We start from the raw sequence: 9,888 nt of genomic DNA on the forward strand, positions 1-9,888 counted from the left end.
GCGCAGAACAAAGGTCATTTTATTTGCGTCACAGTCAACTTTGTCTATCTTCATAAAACGACTAACTGAAATAAATGTATTATACTTAAAAATTAAACACGACTGAACTGTAGCAAGGTTAAAATAGTTTTAGATTTTTCATTAAATTATATTTTGTTTCGACTTCAACAATTTTTTTCTTTTTTCTTTTTTGTTGTTTTTAGGGCTAGTTTTAGTGTTTATAAGTTTTCATGTTTTTTTTATGTTTTGTTTTAGTTTATATGAGTTTAGCATCAGTTTTAGTTTTGTAATATATGGAGCAAGTTTGAGTTTTTAATTAGTTTTTATTTTCTCAAAAATGTTTTGCTTTAGTTTTGTTTTTATTACTTTAGTATTACTTTTAGTTTTTTTAATATGTGGAGCAAGTTTGATAATTTTTTGTTTCTACAAATGCTTCAGTTTAGTTTATTTTTTATTAGTTTTAGTATTAGTTTTAGAATTTTTAAATACATTTGTTTTAGTTTATATGAGTTTTAGTATTAGTTGTTAATATATGAAGCAAGTTTCATTTTTATTTTCTCAAAAATGTTTTGCTTCAGTTTTGTTTTTATTACTTTAGTCTTTGTTTTATTAATATGTGGAGCAAGTTTGATAGTTTTTATTTTCTACAAATGCTTTGTTTTAATTTATTTTATTTTATTTATGTTTTAGTATTAGTTTGAGTGTTTTTGAACACATGGGGCAAGTTTGATAGTTTTTATTCATTTTTATTTTTCTCGAAAATGCTTTGTTTTGGTTTAGTTTTTATTAGTTTTAGTTTTATATTTAGAGTATTTGTTGAGTGCAAGACTTCACAGGTCACTACTGCGTAATAAAATAAAGTAGACAATTCTATTTAGTTTCTTTTTTTGAAACAAACGGTAATATAGTTTTGCTCGTTAATATCATCTGTCATTTTTATTTGGTTTTCACCTTTATCACAATATCAATTTGTCAATTTATTCACTCTCATCTATATCAAAAACCTGCAATCTATATAAGTCTAAAAATATGACAAACTTTATAAGGAAACATGCCTGCCATAGCTGGATGCGGCTTTTAGAGGACTCAATTTGGACTTTTGATCAATAGCCACTCTGATTTTAGATGGCCGCATGAGTAGAGCAGGTTGGTGGTCAAACGAGGAGTGAAAAAAGGATGACCCTGCAGTGTGGACCCGACTGACTTTTGATTACACTTCAAGCAGACAAAACCAAGTCACTCGAATTGATCTTGACACATCTGAAGTAGCGTTCAAGCACACTGTGGTATCAGACATTTGAAATGGTGTACTCAGGCTTGTCCTGGATAGTGTCAGACGCTTTGAAAAAAAAAAGTGATCATCAACAAATCAGTTTTCGGGTTTCTGGTTAGATGTTTTTTCCTGGGTGCATGTTGCTAGGCAGAATTTTTGCCCAATCAGATAACACCATTTGCCAGTTACTCAAACTAAGCAAGACAGACGCATGAAAAAAAAAGTCCCAAAATAGAACAATAAGGATTATACACGTCTTTGATGATTGTTTTATATTTGTAAATAAACTCACGACTAGAGCCCTCTATTTTAAAAAAATGACAAATGATCCTGCATCCATTCACCATGCATTGTACATTTTGCATCCTAGGCTTTGAAATGTTTTGAAGTGTCATAGACAATCAGCCACTTGTCTACAAACAACGGCTGCATAATAATGCCAATTATGTGTTTACATGCTTAATAACAATCCTGCCCTCCTTTCCCAGGGGCCTCCGGGAGCTGCTGGTGCTGAAGGCAGACAAGGAGAGAAGGGCGCCAAGGTAACAAACACTTAATTAGATTTCTTGGCTTGAAGTGATGTTGTTACATTGTGACTTTTACCAACTACTAGTACAACCTTCCCATATTTCCCGTTTGTCTTTTCACAGGGTGAGGGTGGGTTCGAAGGTCCTGCGGGTAAAACCGGACCTGTTGGACCTCAAGGACCTGCCGGAAAGCCTGGTCCAGAGGGGCTACGTGGAATCCCTGGCCCTGTTGTAAGTCTGAATACCAACACTTATACCGACTGTAAAATCTAGTGAATATCACTCTTTTTTCTTTTTCTTTTTTTTACAGTAAAAGACACAAATCAGCTGGGTATTATACACGGGGCTTAATTAAAAAAAAAAAAGTTGACATTGTTTAGAGGTTTACATGTGCCTATGGGTTGTAAAAAATTTTTTTAATCATTTAATAGCTGACTAAAATACTAGAAGAACAAGATTTTCGAAAAACATGACATTTCCTTTCGTAAACGCTGGCCAAATATTTAAATGTTTTTTCTTGTTGCAGTTTCAAGAAATGACATTAAAACAGTTTGGCAAATGTTTAGGAAACATCGCGAACTTTGACAAACCCTGACAAAAATAAAGATTTGTTACCGTCTCAAAAAAATTGCCATAATCGTAAAAAAAAAGAAGAGATTATTAATAGTAATTTTGAGTTGTTTGTTATTTCAAAATAACTATTCTTTTTTCAATTTTGTTTGATCCAGAAGTTACATAAATATAGTGTTTCAAAGTATTTTTCATTTGTCTCAATATTTTTTACGTTTAAACATTTTCTTGTTTTGTACCAAAAATAAATGATCATTTGAATAATTGCGATTTCAATTATTTGTTAAAAAAATATATATATATCATAATCGAGCAGCCCCACAATACCGGCTTGAAAACAGAAGGTCATTCAGTGTCTACCCATTCAATTAAAAATAATATAAATCATATTGAATATAGTATTTAAAAGGATACTTGACTCATTGCGCCATTTTCAGCAGTAAAAAGTTAATATTTTGTCCAGAATTAAATTGATAACTTCATTATTTTTCATGTACAATCAATACCTTTAAAAACAATTGTTTCCACTTGCTGACAACTGAAAATGACATAACGTGCTGAGGAAGTTGGTAACAACCAATCATGGTTCACCTGTTTTCTGGGTTTGGTCAACAAACTGAGCAATGATTGGTCGTTACCTACTTCCGTCAGCACAGGTGATGCCATCTTCAGTCGACAGCAAGTGGAAAAAGTAGTTTTGAAAGGCATTAATTCTACATGAAAAATAAGGACGTTATCAAATTCATTGTGGACCAAATATGAACGTTTTACTGAAAGATTTTGTCAATCAACGAAATTCTTATCATGGACAACAAAAATGAGAGAAAGGGGAAATATCAAGGCTGTAATGACGCCGTGTTTTTCATAGGGTGAACAAGGATTTCCCGGTGCTTCAGGACAAGATGGCCCACCTGGACCCATGGTTAGTACATGTCACCGTAGTTTGCTGTGTCAAGTGTGTGTCATGTATCCATAGTAGCTTGAATCCATTCCTAAATTCCCTTCGGTTCATTCTGTTTTTCAAAGTTTATGTTTTATTCCGCTCCAAGTGGTTCTGTTTTAACACTCATTTCTACTTTTGTTCAGGGTCCTCCTGGACTTCCTGGTCTGAAAGGTGACCCGGGCTCCAAGGGTGAAAAGGTGAGTGTTGCTTTTGATTGGATTGAAGACTTGAGGATTCAACTTTGGATGCGGTCACACATAAAAATAAAAAAAATCGGCCCTGGCAATTCGACTTAGGCAGACCGGCCAGCTCGCTGGCTCAGTTTTCTATTTATATTGTCAATTGATTAATGGTATTCTCCCTCTCTTGGGGTAAAATAGAGGAAAATACTAATTAAATAGCACAGCATTGACTCCAAAGGACGTCGGCCTAGCGGGCATGTGCCCTGAATGCCAGATGGCCAGTCCAGCCCTGGCTGCGGTCATAACGACTTGAAATGCACTAATTATTATTTTTGGGCCACATTGGCTACACAGGAAAAACTCTTAATGGGATTCAGTAGTGTGATGTATCACTCTAATCGTACCCTCAATGCTTCTGTTGAATTTACTGGTAAAATAGAAGTAGCAGGGATATTGTGACAGCCCACATTACTGCATCCAAATGACCTCCCACACACTGATACAATGGCCTGAGACTGAGCAGTTTAAAAGTATCGTGAGAGGAAGAGCGCGTAATGTTTGGTTAGAGCGGATCTATTTCAAAACCATTACAGTTGTACTTCAAACTCTTTGTTTTTTTTTCATATAAGAGCGATTTTGAATACTAATGAAACGTCAGCCTCCATAACGCCTTTTGCATACTATTTTTGTGGAAAGCAATCAGCGCCTTGGCTGAGGCCAATACCTTTAAAGAGCACGTTGTTGTGCTTTTTAATTTCTTTTTCAGGGACATCCAGGTTTGATTGGTTTGATCGGACCTCCTGGCGAACAAGGAGAGAAGGGAGACCGAGGTTTGCCTGGACCGCAAGGGTCATCTGGTAGCAAAGGAGACGGTGTAAGTAGTTTATGAATTGGCCTGCAGTGTGAACATTTTAAAAAATATATATTTATGGCCATAGATATTTCACAAAACAATTCAGCTTTTCTGTCTGTTTTATATTCATACCATGCACTAATCTAACTTTCGATTCATTACTCAAGTCTCACATTCATACTTTTCCTCTTCACTGTTTCTTAAATGCGTGGCTGCCTCTCGCTCATCTGTTATTAGGGTATCAGCGGATCAGCAGGTCCCTTCGGTCCCCCGGGTCCTCCTGGTCTACCTGTAAGTCCGTTCAATGATTGGATCATTTTTTTATTTCCGTGGCGTGAATGCCGAACTGATGTCCTTTCTTATTCAGGGTCCTCAAGGTCCAAAGGGAGCTAAAGGTTCAACTGTGAGTAAAATCATTTGAAATATGGTTGAAAGCTGGTTAGGAACTTGGTTAACATGATTGGTCTGTCTCTCAGGGTGGAGCTGGTGGTAAAGGAGACACTGGTACCATTGGTCCTCCAGGACCTCCTGTGAGTAAATCGGATTGTACAGTTGCGTTCCAATTAAGTGCGGGTTCCATTTTTGACTTCTACGACAAACACCGTAGGGCCCGCCGGGCGAGGTCATCCAGCCGCTGCCCGTCCGCTCCCCCAAGAAGACCAAGCGTTCCAGCGATATGCAGTCGGACGCGGCCGGTACCTTCATGGACTACGGAGAGGGCATGGAGGACATCTTTGGCTCGCTCAACAACCTTAAACAGGATATCGAGCGCATGAAATACCCCATGGGCACGCAGAACAACCCGGCCAGAACTTGCAAAGACCTGCAACTCTGTCATCCAGAATTTCCCGATGGTAGGCCCAAAAAGCAAAATGCTACACAGTCAGATTGAACAGCTTCACTTTTGCACTTTTGTTTGTATTAGTACGACGGCGTCACAAAGTGGCAAATTTGCAGAAAAAAAACTCACAAATTTATAAGAAATAAACTCGCAAACTTGCGACATTATATTTAAATATTTACAAAAAAAATTCTCATGAATTTGCCATTTTATAATGTCGCAAATATACTAGTGTTTTTTTCGTAAATAGATGTCCCAATCAAGATTTTTTTGCTTCCTGGTTCCTTTTTTTTTAATTTATTTTTTTTACTTCAATTCTAAGGAACTCAAAGGAATCATACATGGATTCAAATTGATTAAAAGTATTGTTGTATAGCTCCAATTAGTGTTGACAAGGACCATCAGTACCAAAAAGTCAATTAAACGTCGAAATCCAGCATTTTTCACGATAGACAGTAGTTGAACGAATGAACGTCTAAAGTAGCGGTTCTACTTTTGTGATGGTATGTCGTGTGATTTCTTTATTATTTTATTTAGTATTGTATTATTGTAACCGCCCCCTCCACAAAAAAAAAGAGGAAAGGGATCGGATGAATAGGTGTGATATGATTTCACATATATAACGGGAATGTATGGCGTTCCACAGGGTTCAATTCTGGGGCCTCTAAATATCCACTCAAAAGCCAGATCATTCTTAACTGGGGCATCACATGAAATCATACCTAACGGAATCTTGAGTTTTCTTCTGTTAAAGCGCAAGTGTTTTGGATTATTTTCAGGTGAATACTGGATTGATCCAAACCAAGGTTGCTCAGGGGATTCTTTCAAAGTCTACTGTAACTTTACTGCTGGGGGAGAAACCTGCATCTATCCAGATAAAAAGTCCAACGGGGTGAGTCGCTTTTGCGTTTTCTACCCATGATGTTCTTCCCTGAAATCCTGTGCGACGCGTGAAAAGCCATTTCCTCAGGGCTAACACACTCTTGTGCAACCAATAGCAATCAATACACAAATGAGAATCTTTTATTGGAACTGACATGAAGAAGTACCATGACTTTCTCATTTTCCACAGGTCAGAATATCCTCATGGCCTAAAGAAGTTCCCGGGTCATGGTTCAGTGAATTTAAGCGCGGTAAAATGGTAAGTTTGTCTTTCTCCTGATTCATCAACCTCCTCATGCTGTGCACAAAACCAAAACTGCTGCAGTCGATATTGGATTGAAGATGAAACTGCTGCTAATGATTCCACAGAAAAATCTCTATTTATTTATGCAATTATTTAAGTGTTGTGTTTTTATAATAAGAAATACCAGCAGAATCCTGATTAAACACTACCATCGGCCTTACTTTGCCCTTGAAGTCGTAAACAACTCATGTCCTGCTCAATCAAACTATTGTCCTACAAGTGCATAAAGGACAAACTTTATAAGACTGCTAAACACACAGAACAATTTTTTTTTCTTCATTATTTGTAAAATTCCATTCAGGTAGGTAAGATGTATGACTCAGCTAAATATAATATAGCATATCATATTGAAAATAGCTCACACGCGGACTTTTGTTCTCTCCGCAGCTTTCCTACGTCGACTCAGATGGCAACTCAATTAACATGGTGCAGATGACCTTCCTCAGACTACTGACAGCCTCGGCAAGGCAAAACTTCACCTACAGCTGCCACCAGTCGGCGGCGTGGCATGACGCCACCAGTGACAGCTACGACAAGTCGCTGCGCTTCCTGGGTGCCAATGAAGAGGAGATGTCTTACGATAACAACCCTTACATTAAGGCCCTCTCAGACGGATGCGCGGTAGGGCCCATCTGTTTAAACCTAGCACCATTCAGACCCTGGTCCGTTACAAAAGTGAACACACCCCTCACGTTAATGCAGATTTTTAATTATATCTCTTTATGGGACAACATTCAACAAATGCTTTTTTGACATGATGAAAAGTAGTCAGTGTACAGCTTATATAACAGTAGTGTAAATGTATAATAATAATAATAATAATAATAATACACCCCAAAGTGTCAATATTTTGTGTGTTTTGTTTTCTTGGTCTCATCAGACCGCAGGTCATGGTTCCATGCCTTTAGCCTGTTTGTCTTCAGCGGGCTTTCTCCATCTTTATAGAAAAAATATATACTGAGCACTGACTGAAGCAGGTTAATGTCCGTCGATCCAGGACAGTGCAGACGGTCCTTCTCAGTTTGTGTATTTTTACGAGCCTTTGCGTCATAAAGCACTCGTCGAAATTGCGGAAGGTCGGCATCCGTCAATGACGGGCCGATATAACGTTTTTGCACAGCTCTGCGAATATGTCACATGACACTTGGGAGGGAAATTGTTTCACTGTGCTCAGCTTGGGCATTTTCACTTAGGGGTGTACTCACTTTTGTTGCAATGGGTTTAGCTATTAATGACTGTATTTTGCATTATTTTGAGGCAATAAATAAAATTTTTGTTATTGTGTGAATGCTGAACAGCATTTAATTACTGAATTAGATTTAGTTTTTAATGACACGTTCACTCTGGCATTCAGTAAGACATCTTTCACTACCATTTGACAACACTTCAATGATGACATCAAGTCCACTGTGGCTTAGCGGATAGTGTGGCGGAGCTTTGACTGGTAAACAGAGGGCGATGGTTCAAATCCCACCTTAGACTGATTGCGGTTCAAGATTTCTTTTTATTCATTTATCTACAATTAGAAATGATCTTTCAATTTACTTCATAAGCACATGCATTCATATCTTAGCATTCAGCTAATAGCATTTAGCTTCTCAGCATTTCCATTTAAATTTCTGCAGAAATTGCGCTTTGTCTAGTTTATTTGGTGTTGGCTCATGAAATGATATAACTGCAGAAATGTGAGGGGTCTCTTCTGTGACATACTCTAAATATATACGAAATTATATTGTTGGCCAAGATATATAATTGCTGGTGTAATTGTTTTAGATTAATTGGCAAAATCTTTTTTTTGTCTAATTAGTTGGTGTGTTTCTCTTTTGCAGACGAGGAAGGGCTACGGAAAGACTGTGATGGAGCTTAATACTCCCAAAATCGATCAGGTTCCAATCATCGATGTCATGTTGACTGACTTTGGGGACCCAAATCAGAAGTTCGGGTTTGAAGTTGGGCCCGTCTGCTTCCTTGGCTAAATAAAAATGACAAGAAAAAGAAAACAAACAAAAAAAGGACTTGATGGGGTCAGCAGAGAAAGTCAAGTTGAAGCCTCCCTAGCCCCCCAACTACTCCCCTACCACCCCCCCGGGCTTTTCTATGCCACATGCAAGTTTTGAATAAGAGATGGTGTAGCAAATATGTCCTTTCCATGTATGTATTCGTAACCCAGGAGAATACGTGTTGCCCTTGTAGGGCTCGAACCACATGACTTAACCCCATCATGGAGCAAAAGGTGAAGGACATTTGAAAGCGTGGCAGAGGAGGGCGAATCGGGGGCGACGCGGGCGGACACGGACCTCCTCTCTGGATTCTCCAGCTGCTGTACGAAAATCAATGGTGCTTGTTCAAAAACACACTCAAAAGGAATAAAGAGGTGCTAAGAAAAGAAAGAAGGTATATTTTGATAATAATAATAAAAAAAACTGTAAGTATTTTGTACATTACTGTTATTTCTGAATCCGCTTTCAAAACTTGCATGTGTTACATTCTGCTTCCGGCGCCTTTATTTCAGCAAAGGAATCAACATTTGAATTTTGCTATTGTTCTGTTTACCAAATAAAGCGAGCATCCAAACAATTCTCCTTTGCCAAATTTAGACTTTTCCCTTTGTATATATTGACACTCCAAAGCTTGAGGTTATTTGCCCCGGTGACCGTTGGTGAAACAACAAGACGGCGACATCTCCCACTAATGTTGTGATCCTGTGCGAGTAGCAATCATGGCATTCATTTAATTAATTTAATTCTATTTGTTGGGTTTTTTTCTGTTTTGTTTTCTGACAGGCTATTAATTTTGGTTGTATACCTCAAACTTTCTTGATAATCTTTTATGATGCAAGGATGTTATACCCTGTATATACCTTGGTTAAACAATTAAGTTGATCTATTTTGGGTGGGGTTACTTTTGAAAGAGCGAGTTCCGCAACTGCTAGACATCCACTGTTCAAACCCTTCTGTGACGCCCTTAAGGTGACCCATTTTTGTAACTAAAGAGAAAATGTTTTAATGTTGCTTTTTATAGTTCAATTAAATATTAAAACTGGATTCTAAACAACAGTGAACTGCATGTCTCAGTGGTTTGTGTACATTGACTTTGGAATACTAGTCCACCCTGCTGTACATGTCAAATGCTTTATATCGAGGATATGTTACGTCAACTAAAGACTTTGGGCTGGTGCAATTCCATCTCTTGAAACCAATAAAGTTCCGTCTTACAAAAAATTCCTTTCATTCTTGACACATGAAAATGAAACTAAAATGTCACCTTTGTATTTGTCTTTTAAGGGAACAAAATATGCGTAATAAGTGAATATTCCCAGCATAGAATAACAGATGATGCACATAAAAGGTGAAATTAGTGACGTTATGGTCTTGGCAGACTAATCCCCATGCTAGTTATGCTATATTAGCATCGTTGCTAAAATACCCATTTCAAATGATAGTGGATAGAAGCAAATGTAATTGTTCAAGTCTAATTTACATTTCAATATATTTTTACTTGTAACGTGAAAGT

General features: G+C 37.5%; 1 protein-coding gene across 8 annotated transcripts in view; it reads left to right on the top strand.

Annotated features, from left to right (window-relative positions):
• The window catches only part of col11a1a (collagen, type XI, alpha 1a), a 62,885-nt gene extending 53,449 nt beyond the window's left edge, over nucleotides 1–9,436 (top strand). For all 8 annotated transcript variants that reach the window (XM_086065672.1, XM_086065669.1, XM_086065665.1 and 5 more), the window contains 13 exons: nucleotides 1,762–1,815; nucleotides 1,924–2,031; nucleotides 3,239–3,292; nucleotides 3,457–3,510; nucleotides 4,262–4,369; nucleotides 4,586–4,639; nucleotides 4,716–4,751; nucleotides 4,825–4,878; nucleotides 4,956–5,202; nucleotides 5,969–6,081; nucleotides 6,262–6,330; nucleotides 6,763–6,996; nucleotides 8,205–9,436. In XM_086065672.1, coding sequence (XP_085921798.1) covers nucleotides 1,762–1,815; nucleotides 1,924–2,031; nucleotides 3,239–3,292; nucleotides 3,457–3,510; nucleotides 4,262–4,369; nucleotides 4,586–4,639; nucleotides 4,716–4,751; nucleotides 4,825–4,878; nucleotides 4,956–5,202; nucleotides 5,969–6,081; nucleotides 6,262–6,330; nucleotides 6,763–6,996; nucleotides 8,205–8,351 — 1,332 coding nt within the window. In that variant the 3' untranslated portion in view covers nucleotides 8,352–9,436. The remainder of the gene's footprint in view (nucleotides 1–1,761; nucleotides 1,816–1,923; nucleotides 2,032–3,238; nucleotides 3,293–3,456; nucleotides 3,511–4,261; nucleotides 4,370–4,585; nucleotides 4,640–4,715; nucleotides 4,752–4,824; nucleotides 4,879–4,955; nucleotides 5,203–5,968; nucleotides 6,082–6,261; nucleotides 6,331–6,762; nucleotides 6,997–8,204) is intronic.
• The last annotated feature ends 452 nt before the right edge of the window (nucleotides 9,437–9,888 follow it).

The sequence above is a fragment of the Leptonotus elevatus genome, chromosome 21, assembly GCF_054856555.1.
Source record: "Leptonotus elevatus isolate MCC_2025b chromosome 21, RoL_Lele_1.0, whole genome shotgun sequence".
Lineage (NCBI taxonomy): Eukaryota > Metazoa > Chordata > Actinopteri > Syngnathiformes > Syngnathidae > Leptonotus > Leptonotus elevatus.